The 16,832-nt window shown below is 51.0% G+C and overlaps 2 protein-coding genes and 1 pseudogene across 2 annotated transcripts in view; 2 read left to right on the top strand and 1 right to left on the bottom strand.

Annotated features, from left to right (window-relative positions):
* The window catches only part of KREMEN2 (kringle containing transmembrane protein 2), an 81,412-nt gene extending 81,196 nt beyond the window's left edge, over positions 1-216 (bottom strand). The window contains exon 1 of the mRNA XM_053260469.1: positions 81-216. The gene's annotated coding sequence lies outside the window, so the exon portion shown is untranslated. The remainder of the gene's footprint in view (positions 1-80) is intronic.
* Positions 135-16,569, top strand: LOC128329380 (zinc finger protein 213-like). Its single transcript, XM_053260467.1, has 4 exons — positions 135-275; positions 5,735-6,823; positions 9,079-9,280; positions 10,883-16,569. Exons 2-4 carry the CDS (start codon positions 5,963-5,965, stop codon positions 11,521-11,523), a joined length of 1,704 nt encoding a protein of 567 aa, XP_053116442.1. The 5' UTR covers positions 135-275; positions 5,735-5,962; the 3' UTR covers positions 11,524-16,569.
* LOC128332198 (uncharacterized) lies at positions 9,397-9,515 on the top strand (annotated as a pseudogene).
* Positions 16,570-16,832: the final 263 nt, after the last annotated feature.

Raw genomic sequence — 16,832 nt, 5'->3', positions numbered from 1 at the left:
ACTGACAGAGACCGCAGCCAGTGCCTGCCCTGCGGAGGGGGGACTAACCCCAGCCTCTCCGGCGCAGCCCGGGAACCAACCTGGTGGCCACCTCCAGGGCAGGGCAAGGCGAGAAGGGCTCGCACGGCGCGGCAGGCGAAGCCAAGCACAGCAGCGGGCCGGGCCGGGCCGGGCAGGGCAAGGATGGGCGCCACGCAACTCAAGGCGGAGCCGCCGCCGCCGCCGCCGCCGCTGGAGCCCTGAGTGAGATCCGCGCTGGAGGCGCCCCGGCCCAGGTAGCGCAGCCGCCGCCGGGCCCGGGGCGCGCCAAGGCGGGCAGAGCTGGCGAGCGATGCGCAGGCGAGGGAGGCTGCAGGCGGGGAGGGAACAAAGAGGGGCGGCGGGAGAGTTGGAGCCGGGACCCCTGGCTGCCTTGGGGGGCGAGGGGCTTGCTTGGAGCCAGGGCTCCTCCTCCTGGGCTCCCCAGAAAGGAGGTCTTGGAGGCGAGGAGGACTCCTGGCCCTGCTGGGGTCCGTTAGGTCTGGGAGGTGAGAGCCAGGACCCCTGGGTGGTCCCCCCTCCTCTCAGGGAAGGGGGTCTGGGAGGGGAGTCGAGCCAGGACCCCTGCGGGGGGGATCGACCTTGTGGGTCAGTAAGAAGCAGGTGCGCGGGGCTCCCAAAGAGGGGTCCGGAGGAGGGCTGGATTAGAGAGTTCCTGGGTGGGTGGTCTTGGAAGTTGAAGTCGGACTGCACTGGACTCCTGGTTAGGGCGGGGGTCTCGGAGGTGAGAAGGAGGACTCTCTGGTCTCGCGAGCAGGGCACTGGAAATCAAAGCCGCTCTCCTGGATGAGGAGTGAGAGTCATCCCTCTTGGGAGAAAGAAATGCCTCTGGATTCCAGTTAGGAGGAGCGGGATTCTTTGGAGGGAGATTAAAATGAGACTCTACGATGCTGTGTTTAGGACTGCTGGGCTTACACTTGAAGTTTGCATCCTACATGGATACCCCACCGTTCTTGCATGGTGGGACAGGAGGCAGAGCTCATGGGATTCCCTGAGTGATGGTCTCCCAGTCCAGGCACTGACCAGACCCAGGCCTGCTTAGCTTCAGCAAAGTGGCTGCATCATGTGCCTTCAGACCAGTGGTGGGTCCTCATGGGCTTTCCTAGAAAGGATGAGGGTCAGGACTCCTGAGTCCCCAACTAGTCCTGGCCATCTGCTGCAGAATAGGGACGTAGGGAGCTGCCATAAGGAGTCAGCCCGTTGGTCCGTCTGGCTCAGTGGCTGGCAGCAGCTCTCCAAGGTTTCCGACAGGAGTCTTTCCCAACCCTACCTGGAGATTATGCTACCAGGAATTGAACCCGGGATCTTCTGCATACAAAGCAGAGGCTCTAACACTGAGCTACACCCCCAGCCCCATCACAGGTTACAGCAGAGAAATAGCGGTGGGTAGCAGTCAAGTACCCTCACCTGTGGAACACAAATAGGATCTGGTGGGGCAGAGCAGCTCAATGAATGACTTAGGGAAGAATGTTGGATGCGGGGAAATGTATCTCCATCTTCACATCCAGTGGTAGGATCCTGCGCATGTGTGTGTGTGGCAGGGAGGTGGCTGATTCACTAGGCTGATTCAGCTCAGCTCCAAGGACAACTGCATATGTTAACAATATAGGAAATTAATGCAGGGGATTTCAGTCGTGGGTGCCCAGATGTTAGTGGACAATAATGCCCATCATCCCCAGCCACAGTGGCTGAAGGCCCCAGACTCAAACGAAGACTGCTTTATAAGTCCATAAACCAGAAATACAGAGAGAGTACAACTCCCATCATCCCCTGATGATGATCCCAGCTCCCTGATGATGGGAGTTGTAGTCTAACAATATCTGGGGGCCTCTCATCTACATTGACTGACAGCAGGTTTCCAGGGTTTGAGATGGGTATTTCCCAGTCCTTCCTGGAGTTGATTTTTTCTGTTTGCAAAGCAGATGCTCTTCCACTGAGCTTTGCCTGCAGAATACATCTTTGCCTGCAGAATACCAGTTGGAGGAAGGGAACAGCCGAGCAGGGCAAGGCTTTTGCCTTTGTATGCCCTGCTCATGCACTTCTCAGAGGCTTCTGGTTGGTCACTATAGAAATCAAGATGCTGGACTTGGGTGGATCTTTGGTCAGATTCTGCAGGGTTCTAAGCAACCCAAGAAGTTGTTTGGGACAGAAGTGATGCATCATCTAAGAGGTGCATCCCAAGACATCTACAACCCCAAGGCTTTATCTCAGCACCCTCTGCAACTTTGCAAGGGATTATGAGGCACATTTCTCAAGACCCTGCAGTGTTGCATCTTGGAGCAACAGAATATCTGGGATCCTTTCCATCTCATGGGTGAAGCGGAAGGGTCCTTCCTAATTGCATGTGGACACACTGAATGGGCACACCCAAGATCCCCCTCCCCGCAAAATACTAGAAAACTTCATTAATTTTCTAATGAAGAAAACGAATACTAGATTTCATTAATTCTAATGAAGAAAAATACTAGAAATGCCCAGTGAAGTTGTTTGGCACTGGTTTCAGGACGGACTGAGAAAAGAAAGCTCTTCTTCCAAAAGTGCATGGTTAACTTGTGGGGTTCAGTGAAGAGGCTCAGATAATACTCTGACTGGCCCTCTATGACTGCTGCAATTGTGAATATTTCTATACCGCTTCTCTACAAAAGTTCTCAAAGCAGTTTACATAGAAAAATGCATAAATAAGATGGTTCCCTGTCCTCAAAGGGCTCACAGCCTAACAAGAAATAGAAGGCAGACATTCGCAACAGCCACTAGAGAGATGCTGTGCTGGGGTTACATAGGGACCTTACATGTAGTTAGGGCCAGTTGCTCTCCCTCTGCTAAATATAAGAGAACCACCCATTTAAAAAGCACCTCTTTGCCCAGTTAGCAGGAGTGCTCAGAAGTGCTTGTGGAGGGCAGGAGAAGAAGCAGGGGTGCGCATGTCTCCCTTCCCAAATGGGGCATGCCATCCCACTGTTGTTGAGCGGAGCAGTCCATCCACATTGTCTCTCAGCACGCGGATGAAGTGCTCCTGCCTGTCCATCGAGGTACCATTGGGATCATCCACTGCACACAGTCGGGTGCCAGCCGGCCACATGCTTGCAGGAGACATGAGTCCTCACAGTCACAAGACACAGTGATGGCCACTGACTTTAGAACAGTACCTGGACCACTGGGGAGGGCCGCTGACTTGGGAGTCCTCTGTTCAGGACCAGCCCTTTCATAGGGCCAGCAGAGGTGGGTTCCAACAGGGTGGCAAGATGTCCCCCACCCCACGAGCTGAGCAGCTTTTCGAGACTGGTCTGTCCCATGCCAGCTTTGCAAGGAGCCCCTCTCCTCACACTCCTTGCAAAACTTTCAAGAAGCAGATGGAGAGAAGCAGAGGCTGCTGTCAACCTTGAGAGAGGACCGCTGGTCTTGTGGTAGCAAGCATGACTTGTCCCTTTAGCTAAGCAGGGTCTGCCCTGGTTGCATCTGAATGGGAGACTTGATGTGTGAGCACTGTAAGATATTCCCCTCAGGGGATGAAGCCGCTCTGGGAAGAGCAGAAGGTTCCAAGTTCCCTCCCTGGAAGCATCTCCAAGAAGGGGCTGAGAGAGATTCCTGCCTGCAACCTTGGAGAAGCCGCTGCCAGTCTGTGAAGACAAAACTGAGCTAGATAGACCAATGGTCTGACTCAGTATATGGCAGCTTCCTATGTTCCTATGTAACCTTCCCTTCTCCTGGCCTCCCACACCATTTTCAAAGCTTGCATGGGTTGGCTTTGAAAGGGGGACAGCTCCCATAAGGGTCATGAGGCAAGGCAGTGTTTGATGCCTCACCTCAGGTGCACGATATTTTGGGCCACCCCTCTTTCAGTGGCATTTCCCCCCATTCTTACATGTATATCCCACACCAACTGAGGAGAGCTAATCTTGTGGTCGCAAGCATGACTTGTCATTAGCTAAGCAGGGTCCGCCCTGGTTGCATATGAATGGGAGACTAGAAGTGTGAGCACTGTAAGATATTCCCCTTAGAGGATGGAGCCGCTCTGGGAAGAGCAGAAGGTTCCAAGTTCCTCCTTGGCATCTCCAAGACAGGGCTGAGAGAGATTCCTGCCTGATTCCTGCAACCTTGGAGAAGCTGCTGCCAGTCTGTGAAGGCAATACTGAGCTAGATAGACCAGTGGTCTGAGACTCGGTATATGACAGCTTCCTATGTTCCTAAGGAGCCCAGAGTACATGGTCATGTTTATCCTCACAACAACTCTGTGAGGTAGGTTATGCTCTATTGTTCTTTTATTGCAAGCCACCCAGAGAACAATTTGCTATGGGGCAGCTAAAAAAGTTAGCAGTTGTAGCAGTAGTTAGAATGATAACTGACTGGCCCAGAGTTACCCAGTGAGTGTCATGGCTGAGTGGGGATTCGAACCCGAGTCTCCCCAACACTTTAACCACTGAGGTGAAGGAGGTTGCTGGTGGACCTTTGTTCTGATTGAGCTAGGTGATTCATGCATTTGTATGTTTTAAAGAACTATAGCTATATGCTTCTGTTGATTCTGGAGTTTTATAGGTATATTAGTTGTGATAGCCATAGCAAGCAGTGGCAAAGGTGTTTGCACCTGCTTCCTTTTAAAAGAGCAGGAGTTTGTTCTTGAACTCGTAAAGTACTTTCATGCTGAGTGACTCATGCTGCCACTTCATAGCTCTTTGCTTTGCTCCAGAGCTGAGAAGAAAAATAGCCGTTGTCCCATGTCGCTAGGCAGGATGGAGGAAGCTGTCTTTGAGAGAGGCATTGCTCCCAACTTTCTGCCCTGAAGATGTGTTTACATTCTGATCTGTTGGTGGGCTCACTCCCTGCCCGCCAAAGCAGGCAGGCAAAGCAGGCTGAGCTATGGCTTTGTCCGTCTTGCTGCCAGGATACTGTTTGACTTGCGGTACCCGGCAGCCTGATCGTCCAGGTCACATCCATATATAACTATCCATGATGCTTATGAGTGTTGCAGTAAAGCAGATCACAACCATCTCTGGATTTGCAGGCTGTCATTTAACACAAAGTGGCCACTGTCAAGCCTTGAACCTAATAACAGTAAGGGTGCAGCCAGCTGTTAAAGGTAAAGTGTGCTATTGAGTCTGTGTTGACTCCTGGTGACCTCAGAGCCCTGTGGTTGTCTTTGGTAGAATACAGGAGGGGTTTACGATTGCCTCCTCCCACGCAATATGAGATTATGCCTTTCAGCATCTTCCTATATCGCTGCTGCCCGATATAGGTGTTTCCCATAGTCTGGGAAACATACCAGCAGGGATTCGAACTGGCAACCTCTGGTTTGCTCATCAAGTCATTTCCTCGCTGTGCCATTAGGGGGCTGCAGCCAGCTGTTAGCCGGAGGTAACGGAGTCTAACAACATGGCCCTTCTAACTGAGCAAAGAGGCACTTTTTGAAGCAGCAATTCTCCCATATTCAGCAGGGGGAGAGCAACTGGCCCTATCCAACCCCAGCACAGCATCCCTCCAGTGGCTGTTGCTGGTGTCTACCTTTTGTTTCTTTTTAGAATGTGAGCCCTTCGGAGACAGGGAACCATCTTATTCATTTGTTATTTATTTATTTCTAGGTAAACTGCTTTGGAAACTTCTGTTGAAAAGAGGTATATAAATAGTAGTGGTAGTAATGCTCTGGGATGGAACTGTTTCTTCTGAGCATAATTTTCAATGGTGTTTCCCCTTTCTATATCAGGGAGGAGCCCTGTCATCCCATCGTCACTTTCTTGGCTGTACAATACACTTGTGGGTCGCCGGCCTTCTCCTATAGCACCATTTCATCACACTCGCCTGCCCCCCAGAGACTGCGCGTTGCACTGAGGGCGTCTTTGGATTGGCCCAAGCCACCGGAGGCCGGACCGTTCTGCCGTGAGCTGATCGGAAGGTTTGAGGAGGAGAGCTACTTTCCCCGAGAGGAAACAAAATGGCCACCACACAGGAGGTGCCTCCACCCGCGTTAGGCCTCCATTTTCTGTACCCTTTAGAAGAAACGATGCCGCCAAGGGTGAAAATGGAGGAGCCTGGCCCACCGTGCCCAGAAGCAGGCTGGGAATGGGATGCTGCGGGGAAAGCCCCCCTCGTCGTCCAGGCAGGCACAATTAGCGATCTGCTCAGGTGGGCTACCCCTCCTCAGGTGAGGAGTGACCCAATACCACAGCTATGGGAAGTTCAGTGTCAGGAGATGGTCCAGTCCCTGCGGACGCCGGCGGAAGTTGTGCCAACCCCTGTCCCTGTCCCTGTCCCGCCCCCAGCCCCCGCCTGGGGAAACCTCCAGCTCCCTGAACTTGCGCCTGTGGATGACATTGAGGCCTACTTGTCTTCCTTTGAGCGAGCGGCAGAAACCTGCCAGTGGCCCCGAGGAGAGTGGATGACACGGCTCATGCCGGCCCTGGGTGGGAAAGCCCAGCAGCCGCACAATGGCCTGGATGCCCGGGGCAGCAGGAACGACCACAGGAAGTCCAAGTCGTTCGGCCTGCGAGGGGAGACGGGCGCCACTGTGGAGATGCAGCGCCAGCGTTTCCGGCAGTTCCGTTACCAGGACGCCGAAGGCCCGCGGGAGGCTTGCAGGAGGCTGCGGGAGCTTTGCCGCCGCTGGCTGAAGCCGGAAAGCCGTACCAAGGAGCAAATCCTGGAGCTGCTGATCCTTGAGCAGTTCCTAACCATCTTGCCCCAGGACATCCAGAGCTGGGTGTGGGAACGAGGCCCTGAGACGTGTGCCCAGGCTGTGGCCTTAGTGGAGGGGTACCAGATGGGAAGGCGAGAGGCCAGCATGTGGGAGCAACAGGTGAGGGTGTTTTTCATCCTGATGAACTTAATGCTAGGAGAAGGTGGGGATTTGAGGGGTGAGGGGAGGACAAAGGGATGGGTCCCTCCAGCCTTGGGCCCCATAAAGTCCCTCCCCCAACAGAGACGTCCAGGACTTTCCTCAGAGTTTCATCACGGTCTTCCTACAGAGGTTCCTGCAAATAGGGTCAATGCTTTGCAAGTATAAAGATAGACAGGTTCCCATCCCAAAGAGCTTACAGTCTAAAAGACAAGAGATTTAAAGGGGGAAATGAAAGCAGGGAGCAAGGGAAGCAGAATGTGCAGCTAAATGTTTGCTAGCTTAGATCAGGAGTTTTCAACCTTGGATTCCCAGATGTTGGACTGCTGCTCCCATCATTCCCTGCCATAATGGCCTTTGGACTTCATCAGGGTTAGTCCATCATCACTGCAATGCCCGTCATCCCCAGCCACAATGGCCAAGGCCATTGTGTCTGGGCATGGTTGGGAATTGTAGTCCAACACCACCTGGGGGACCAAGCTTGAGAACCCCTGAATTACACGTGGTTGGACTACAACTCCCATCATATTGTTGGATTCATCATTGGACAGATTTTGTTGGACGACAACTCCCATCATGCCTCCACAGCATTGGAGTCCAACAACATGAAGCAAGCTTGGCTTCACCGGTGGCAGTTAACGGTGTTTCCTGCAGCTGACTGGTCAAGGAGGCCTTCCTTTGGAAAAGAGTCTGTTCATTTTTCCTCTCAGGCCATCTCTTCACACAAAGGAGCGAGTTAGGCATGTGTTACCAGGCTAGTACTGGTTAGTGGGGCTAGTCGTTGTGGTGGGCTTGTAAAAATGCTTTGTAGTGAGTCGGACCAGTCGTCTTATCCAGTCTGCCCTGTTTGACAGCAGCTCGTTAAAACTCTGGGGCCATTTCCAGCAACACTACCTGAGGTCCCTTGGCCACAGATGCTGAGGACTGAATCTGGCTCTCAGCAGATGCTAAGCAGATGCGCTGCTACTGTGCTGTAGCCCTCCCTCAAGAGCATAACTTTCCTCAGCAGTAGCACACAAGCACCGCCCCAAGAGAGGCTCTGCCTTAATGAAGACAGGCAGGGAATCAACTGATCTATTCATTCATTCATTCATTCATTTGTTTGTTTGTTTGTTTGTTTGTTTGTCATCTTTCTACACCGCCTGATATAGATATCTCTAGGCGGTGTACAAAGTCAAAACCTAACAAATGCCAAAATGATATAAAACAGTTCAAATCCATAAAACAGATACAAACAATCTCAGTAAATAAAAACGTGAAAATTTCAATTTCAGTTAAAAGGCTGGGAAAACAGGAACGTCTTGAGGGTCTTCCTAAAAGCAAGCAGAGAAGGAGATGCTCTTATTTCAACAGGGAGTGTATTCCAGAGCCCCAGTGTAGCTACAGAGAAGGCCCGATCCTGAGTCGCCACCAAACGAGCTGGCGGCAACCGTAACCGCATCATGTGATGTGCAGTTAGTTCTCGGAGGGCGAGGGCTGAATGAAAAAGGTTTTTTTGCAAACAAAACAAATTTTTTACGAAGGCCTCAAATATATATGTATTTATGTCAAGGGTCCCAAAGCATGGCTCTCCTGCAGATGTCGGCCTACAGCTGTCATCATCCTGGCTACTGGCTATTGTGACTGGGGATGATTGTTGGAAATGCAGTCCAACAATAAATACATACATACATACATACACACACACATACACCCCAGTGTGCTCAGTGCTTTGCTGGGTACAAGAGGTACCTGCCCCAAGAGGCTTATGAGATAAAATTTGCCATGGGGGAGAGAAATGGAGACATAGCTAAATAGGGAAGAAGATGCATTTATTTCAGTTACATGTACTTGGGCTTCATTACAGAAGGGTATGAGGACCGAACAGCTGTGCCAGCTTCATAAAAAGGTGGTTTTAAGGCGCAGTTTGAAGGAAGTACAAGAGATGGCATCATGCAAGTGTTCTGTGAGGCGGTAGAAAAGACCGAACCTTTTTAGGCCACCGGCTTATTCTCTTCCTTTGGTTCCAGGACTTTAAAGCAGGGGTTCCTCAAACTTAGGCTCCCCAGATGTTGTTGGACTACAACTCCCATCATTCCCTGCCACACTGTGGCAGGGATGATGGGAATTGTAATCTATCTACATCTGGGGACCCAAGTTTGAGGAACCCCTGCTTTAAAGGATAAAGTGTGCTTGGGGGAGGCTCCTAGTGATATATTTTTGTCCCTTGTTGCCAGGTTACAGTACGGGTGAAAGTCGAACAGGTGAGCCCGCAAAATATGATTTTGCCTGGAGCACCATGGGAGCCTTCTGCTCCACTGCTGCCCCATCCTGAGTGCATATCCTCAGCTGAAGTAACACTAAACCAGCTCCCCCCTGGCCCCCCTCTCAAGATGCCCTGCATCCCCAAACAGGAGCCCCGAGGCCTTCAGGAAACAGGTAAGAAATGGCAAAAGAAACACTGAATTGGACAGTGCTGAAGGGCAATAGGGGATATTTCCCTGCCCCAGGGATTTGTGGGTGAAGTCAGTAATCATTTCTCTAACATCAGTGGTGCCTATGGCCATACCACCCTGAACACGCCCAATCCCGTCTGAACCTGGAAGCTAAGCAGGGTCGGGCCTGGTTAGTACTTGGATGGGAGACCACCTGGGAACACCAGTGGTACCTTTCTTTGGCCTTTAAATGGTTTGTTAGCCTGGGTCATATGCAGGCAGCATCTGCATGTCCCAGGCCATAGCGTGCCACTGTGCAAATACATAGGGTTGGTGCATGGAGAGCATGCTTTGCTCTGCCGGGCTGACCACATGGAGAGCATGCTTAAGCAAGTGATTTCCGATGGTCTCCACTTAGTGTCTGTAGCCAGGTCTAGTGAGAGCTCAAAGAAAGAGCTATGAAACCAGCCAAGGCTGCCTGCAGATGGAGGGGTGATGGAGAAGTCAGGAACCTTGCCCCTTTCTGAAGCTAGGTTGGCCCTGATCCAAAGCAGGTGCCTGTGCTGGGCTCCCCCTCCTCCTGAGGATGACGACTGCTACTATTTATATACCGCTTTTCAGTGAAAAAGTTTTCAAAGTTTCAAAAAGTTTACGCAGATAATAATAATAATAAGATGGTTCCCTGCCCCCAAAAGGGCTCACAGTCTAAGGAGAAACATAAGGGAGACACCAGCAGCAGCCACTGGAAAAATGCTGTGCTGGAGTTAAATAGTCTTCTCCCTCTGCTAAAAATAAGAGAATCACCTCTTTGAAAGGTGCCTCCAAGCCTAGTTAGCAGGGGGGAAGCCGGTCATCGAGAGGGAGGTCTCAAGTCAGCTAGGTGAGCACTTCGCCTTCGGTGTTGGACTTTGGCCCTGGCAGGCATGGTGTCACCTCTGCTCCTGGGGTTGCTGAGGGGCAATGGAGGAGTTTCCAGGGCAGAAGAGGAGCCTCCCTGGAGAACTCCCGAGTCCCCAGGGCTCCTCCGAGGGATGACTGTTGGATGCTCAGTGTCTGTTGGATCTAAGGAGCTTCCCTTGGGGCCAGGGGGTTCAGCTGGGTCATGCTCATCCTCCTCTGATAGGGTCTTCTCCAGGTTGGAATCTGGGTGGAGATCTGACACAGGGTCCCGTCGCATTTATATCAGTACCGAAGTCACTCACTGCTGTATGCCACTTACACTTTGCAGCCTGAATTAGTCAGGTAAGGAACAACCACTGATTGGTTGCCTTTCCTCTGATGTCAGAACAGAGTGGCTCAGCAAAGTAAAGGAAAAACGGAGTGCGAATGTGGGTCAAAAATGGAGCCAGCTGTCTGGAGCGGGCAGGAAGAGCGGATGAAGAATGGTTATCGCTGGAATGAGAAAACGGGTTCAGTGTTTGGGATGGATAGCTAATGGGGCAGGCAAGGGTTGGGTCAAGTTAAAAGTCTTGGAGTCAGTTTTGTTTGATGTTTGCCTTGATGTCACTAGCCCTAAGTTGCTAGCCTTTCCTTGTGTAGAAAGCAAAATTGGAACTCTCCAGCTGACAGGCATTATGCAGTTCTTCTATGTTTCTTACCTCTGCAGGTGTCTTGGTGGCCAATGGGACCCGAGAGGAGAACCCTTTGCAGGGAGGGCCCATGGAAGTGGAGGCTCATGGGACTTTTCCCACTGCAAACTCTCAAGAGAATGTGTCCTCTGAGAATCGCGAGCGAGTGACTCAGCAACGGGAGGAGAGATGCAGTGAGACAGGAGATAATCCGGCCACACGTCCCAGCCACATTGGAGTCCCCCACCCGGCTGGAAAGCCCCTCCACCGATGCTCAGAATGTGGGAAAACGTTTAGCCGTAACTCACACCTGCTCACTCATCAGAGGATCCATACAGGTGAGAAACCCCACCAGTGTCCACAATGCGGCAAGCGTTTCGGTCACACCTCCCAGCTAACCCGGCATCAGAGGACCCACGCCTCGGAGAGACCGTTCCGATGTCCTCAGTGCAGTCGGAGTTTTTACCAGAGCTCCGAGCTGACCAGACATAGGGCATCCCACGCAAGAGATCGCCCGTATGGGTGCAGCCAATGCGGGAAGAAATTCCGGTGGAGCTCTGATCTCATTCGACACCAGATCACCCACACGGGAGAGAGACCTTATAAATGCCCCGAGTGCGGGAAGAAGTTTGGGCAGAACTCGCACCTGGTTCGGCATCGTAGAACCCACACGACTTAGCTGAGATCTTCCCTGACAGAAGGAAATCTACATTTCCCAGCGCCAAGTGTTCGCCGAGGGCCAAAGTGTGGACCATTCTCAGCACCAAGCTTGATGACGTAATGAGCCAGAAGACTGATGTCCTTTCAGCTCAGCAACTGCAGATAAATCTTGGTCGGGGATGGCTTAGTTAGAGTGAATCCTACTTATGTGCAAAGAGGGATGGACAAATGTGGCCGGTTCCCGGTCCTGTTTTGTGTTCCACCTGGAGGTCACAGCAGAACCAGACTGAATTCTCTAGGATGCTAAGTCTTGCTTGAGTTGGCTTCTTGAACAACACTGAACCCATAACATTGTGGTGACGCCAGTTAGATCTCTCTCTCTCTCTCTCTCTCTCTTTCTCTTCGTTTTTGTTTTGTTAGAAAAAGAGAAATCTTCTAGTCATCTAGACAGGTTTACTGTTACATAATACAGCCTGTATTCCCCATCCCAAAACCATAACTTTGTAGTGAAACACAAGCAATGAGTCTTCTTTTTTTTAGAGAAGGTGCCCACTCTGTATTGGGGGTTGGGGGTGGGGGGAATCCTCAGGACAATGGAGATCCCTCTGCGGCAAGCTGCTTTGGTGCTTTTCGAGGGGTGGGGGAAGAATTACAACTTTGATCAATGGGAAAGTTGTCAACAGAAGGCTTATTCAGTTGTTAATAGCCACATCGGTCTACACAAGTACTATGTTTTAAGTGGGACTAGAAGTCCCATCCTGGCCTCATCACTCACCCCGATGCCTGCCACTCCCAGATGTGGTGGCATTCGTCCGAAGAGGCGAACACCACTTCTGTGATCGGGAGACTCAGACGCCCGAGCTACCTGATCACGGAAGCGCCCGCCATCACATACGTAGCTGTGAGCAGCAGGCCGCAGGGGTGAGTGACGTAGCTGGGGCGGGATTTTCAGCCCCATTTGAAACATCATGTGCAGTGAAGATGTTGCCATTCACTTCTAAATAAGCCATGTGGGTTGCACTGATATGGGAATGTACAGGTGGGATGGCAGTGACACTGGGAATCTGAATGGGCATTGGGGGCTGACGAAAGTTCAGATCAAACAAGCTCCACTGTACATCCAGCTGGCATCCCAGGGGCTTGATTCAGACCCCAGGCTTTAAATCGGAGCCCCGGCATCACCACTGATCCCAGGGATCCCTCTCAGTGTCATTCTGTACCCCAGCCTTTTTCTCCCACCATGATCCAGGATGCTGGTAAAGGGCTCTTTATTTACACATGCACACATCTGCAGCAGAGGATAGTTATCTGTCCTACACAAACCAAGTCAAGGGCAAATAGAGCTGAGCAGGAGAAGTGGATAAAGGGACGGTTCTGCCAAAGCCTTTGGTGCTGTGGAGAAGGGGGTTAAAGAGCCCTTTGTCTGGGTGAGAGCAAGTCAGTGGGCAGAGCCCACAGTTGCTGGTCCTCCAACCTTTTTCTCAGAATTGCCCTGTTAAAACCTACTTGCCAATGGTGGATCTGCGCCCATAAATGACCACAGAGGAAAAGGAGATAATCTAAGGATTCCTGGCCGACATACGGGGGAAGGTTACACTGGTGCAGCAAGAAGCAGACTAACAGAACTTCCCAACTAATTGCAGTGGGGAAGTTGCGCAGGGACATATTTTTGAGAGGCATCAAAAATGGCCACTTTCCTGCTGCACTGATGCAGTTGGGGATTTTTGTTAGGCTGCTCTCAGTGCAATGGTACACCCTTCTTCTGCCTGTCAGCCCCTATCTACAAAAGGAACAATCAACTTCTGAGCTCTTCTTATAAAGCCAAACACACTTCTGTGGATAACGATGCAGTACCCATTCACATTGCTAGCCCATCAGTCTAATGCCTGTCCTAGATGGCAGGTGTGTGCTAGGTTAAGTGAATCTCTGGACAAGGTGATAATTTTCATTACCACTGAGATCCCTTCCACTCTGCCTGTCTGCCCACACACATGTTGACCATGCCACTCACAGAGAGCTATTTGCTCTGCCTCCCACCCCCTCCCCACCTTGGCCTTTTGGATAATGTCATGAAGGTGCAGAGTCAAATTCGTGTGGCACTTTTTCCATAGAGTGGCAACCTCATGGAAGTCACAATCTCGACCACTTCCAAAGTGCTCTAAGGCTACATTCTGTAGAGATATAACGGGGATAATGGGAGTTGTAGTCTACCAGTTGGGGAGCCTCAGGTTGGCTACCCCTGTTATAGAACATATATTTGGATCCCGCCCCCCGCCACACACATAGACCATGGCTGTGTGTACTTAATGTGATTCTGTGTAAATGAGTTTGGATTGGGCCACAAAATTCAGCATCCTGAGAATTTGCAATCTGTGGTGAAGCAGGGGAGAGAGAAGTAGTGGGAAGCGAAAGCCCTGGAAGATGGGGCAAGAGTTTCTAGCAGTCAGAAGATGAAGTTTCAATGGCAGGTAGGGTTCTTTGTCCCTCCTCAGAACAAGCACAGCACAATAAATTTATGCAAAAAATAAATATATGCAAATAGGCTTGATTTGCACAGGTTCCAGAATTCATTTTCTCTAGATACAAAATTTCTGTGAGCTTGCAACCAAATTCTGATTTAACTTAAAAAAAAAAAAAATGTGTATACTTGGGGCCGCACAGCTGCCTTTATGGTGCTAAGGAGCAGTCAGCTTTTATTATAGTGTAGCAGCTTAATGGAAGTGCTAGATTGATCAGCATAGTTTTATCACTGAATAGCAGCCCTATTTAATTCCAGACTGGCCAGGTTTGCGGGGAGCAAGTGTTTTGTTGTTGGTATTTTTAAGCTTTAAAAATGTTGGGAGTGGTGGATTAGGAGGAGGGCTCAGGACCCCCTAGCTTCCAGGAGCAGCTGTGAATGGCCTTATTTTAGGACTGGTAGCACAATGTACTGTAGCAGAATTCACAGCCAGAGTGGCATTTCAAAAATGTCCCTGCAGGCCCCGGGTCTCTCCCCAGGCATCTCACATACACACCCAATTTCATGCAAACAGAGGTTGGACAAGTATCCATGAAGAACACTTTAAAACTAGCCGACCCTGCACAGAACATCTGTGCAGTATTTGGGGCCGGCGTTTCCCATCCGGGCTGATCCCCCCCCCCGCCTGGTGGTTTCTGGCCAGCTTTAAAGCTGGCCCGTCCCATCCTGGGCCGTCTCCTCTTGCTGGCAGCCCAGCCACCTCCTCACCCCACTGCCACCGCGGCCGGGCCCCAAACCACCACTGCCACCTCCCCATCGCGGCCAGGCGCACCGCTTCCCTCGTGCGGCTCCTTCCCAATCGGCCCCCAGTTTCTCTGTCCTTGCTCCCGTCTTTGCCGGGAACTCTTGCAGTGTGTCCACACAAGAGTTCCGCACGAGAGTTCCGGCCCGAAGACATGCATCCCCACGGTGGGCGGCTAAGAGAAATAATTATGTAGGTAGATATTACTGACCACTGATACTTCAGTTCCCAGAGTCTGCCAATTTGGCAACAGAGGCTAGGTTCCATATCTGGAAAGGAGACTGGTGCCAACTGAGGCCATTTTCCCATGGCACGTACTCTGAAATAAGACTGCCAACCAGCCAGGGTAAAAATGGTTCAGCCAGTTCTTTGAACTCTGGACATCAGATGTTTTTGCATAAAAGCGAGCATTTGCGGCTGGTTTTCAGCAGTCATGGAACAATGCTGGATAATAATTTTTTAAAAAATAGTAAAAACCGGCAACATGATTTTCACACAGTAGGCATACTTGAATTGGTAGCTCTCATTACGAAGGAGCCAAATAACATGTATTGCAGGTGGGTGATCCCAAGTTCAATCCCTGGCAGCTCCAGGCCGGGCTGGGAAATATCCCTGGAGAGCCACTGCCAGCCAGCGTAGGGCTAGTCTGTCTCTAAGCCGCTTTTATATGTACGTATATACAGTGCAGTCTGTGCATCCTCCATAGCCACGCAAGCTGAATCTGAGATTCTGTTTTGCTGAAGGAGGTGGGGTGGGTGGTGATGAGAGGCCTGCAATTTTTAACTGCCCCTTGGTTGCCAACCAACATTTATACTTGCCACTGACCCTTGAGGGTAAGGGATGGGTCTTGCCTGTGATGGCAAGAGCTTTGGAGATTCCCTAAGCTCTTCCAAGGCCCAGTATCACTGCAGGAGTAAGCTCACGGGCCCCTCCTCAGCTCTAAGAAGGCAGAGGCTAATCCTTGTCCAGTTGAGTCTTCAAGAGGCTCAGTGGAAGATCCCCTACCTTTCTCCAAGCCTAGAGAAGAACAGGATCATCTTCTCGCCCCTGTACTGAATAGGAAGGCTCGGCACGCAGCAAGATTATCTCACTGCTTTCCAAGGCCAGCAGTAGCTCTGGGGGGTCCCCACCCTTCTCTCAGTCCAGGAGAAGTCAGGGAAGCAGATCTTGTTGGGTGGAGGCGGGGCGGGGGAGACTGATTCCCCACTACCCCAGGCAAGCTGATGATCACCTTGGTCAGTCCCTGGTGGTGGTGACAACCATGTCGTAGCAACTCGTTCATGAGAGCCAAGCGGATTATTCTTACACTTGCTTCTCTGTACAGCTTCTTCACCCCAGGCTCAACCTACCAGGTCTGCCAGCACCAGCCACAGGAATAAAGTGTTTCCTGTTGGCTGTGATCTTACTGAAGCCCATCAGGCTCTGCCCTCTGACCTGTCTCCTGAGCCTTCCTGGCTACCAGCAACCCTCCTCCTAGCTCCCTTAGGGCTTTTCTCCAACCACAGCCTGCTGGAGGCTGATGGCTACTCAGGAAGCCTTTGAAAGCGCAAAGGAACGCCATGTTAGTTACTTTCCATGAAGTCCTGCGGCCAAAGAATAGAAAAGCAACTTCGCCGGTACTACATACGGTCACTATCCCTGATAAGGGCCAAGGCGGATCTTGTTCCTCATCTTTCGCTCTTTGACTAGCATGTGGATCTTGGGGCTGGACAGTTGGACAGTTCCTTAAAAAAAAGAAGATTGGGTTTTATTTTCATTTGTTTGTATGGATTAATTTTGAACGACAAATTAAACATCTCACATTTTTTTGGCACTCTCTCTGGTTTTTCACATGTCGCACTATACTCCCAATGGGCATGTCTTTTGAAAACTCTGTAGACAGAATAGAAGGGTTAATATTTACCTAATTAAGAAAATTAAAAGTTTCTTGTCTTAAAGGAAAGTTGCACTTACCATAATGGGTAAATTAAAAAATGGTTCAGCCAGTTCTTTGAACTCTGGACATCAGCTGTTTTTGCATGAAAGCCAGCATTTGCGGCTGGTTTTCAGCAGTCATGGAACAATGCTG

This window comes from Hemicordylus capensis, chromosome 6, assembly GCF_027244095.1.
Source record: "Hemicordylus capensis ecotype Gifberg chromosome 6, rHemCap1.1.pri, whole genome shotgun sequence".
Taxonomy (NCBI): domain Eukaryota; kingdom Metazoa; phylum Chordata; class Lepidosauria; order Squamata; family Cordylidae; genus Hemicordylus; species Hemicordylus capensis.
This window is presented reverse-complemented; position numbering and strand designations above follow the sequence as displayed.

Coding starts and splice junctions, on each gene's coding strand:
- LOC128329380 (XM_053260467.1), top strand. CDS start 5,963: ATGGCCACCACACAGGAGGTGCCTCCACCCGCGTTAGGCCTCCATTTT. Junction 6,824..9,078: donor CCAGCATGTGGGAGCAACAG/GTGAGGGTGTTT, acceptor CCTTGTTGCCAG/GTTACAGTACGGGTGAAAGT. Junction 9,281..10,882: donor CCGAGGCCTTCAGGAAACAG/GTAAGAAATGGC, acceptor TTACCTCTGCAG/GTGTCTTGGTGGCCAATGGG.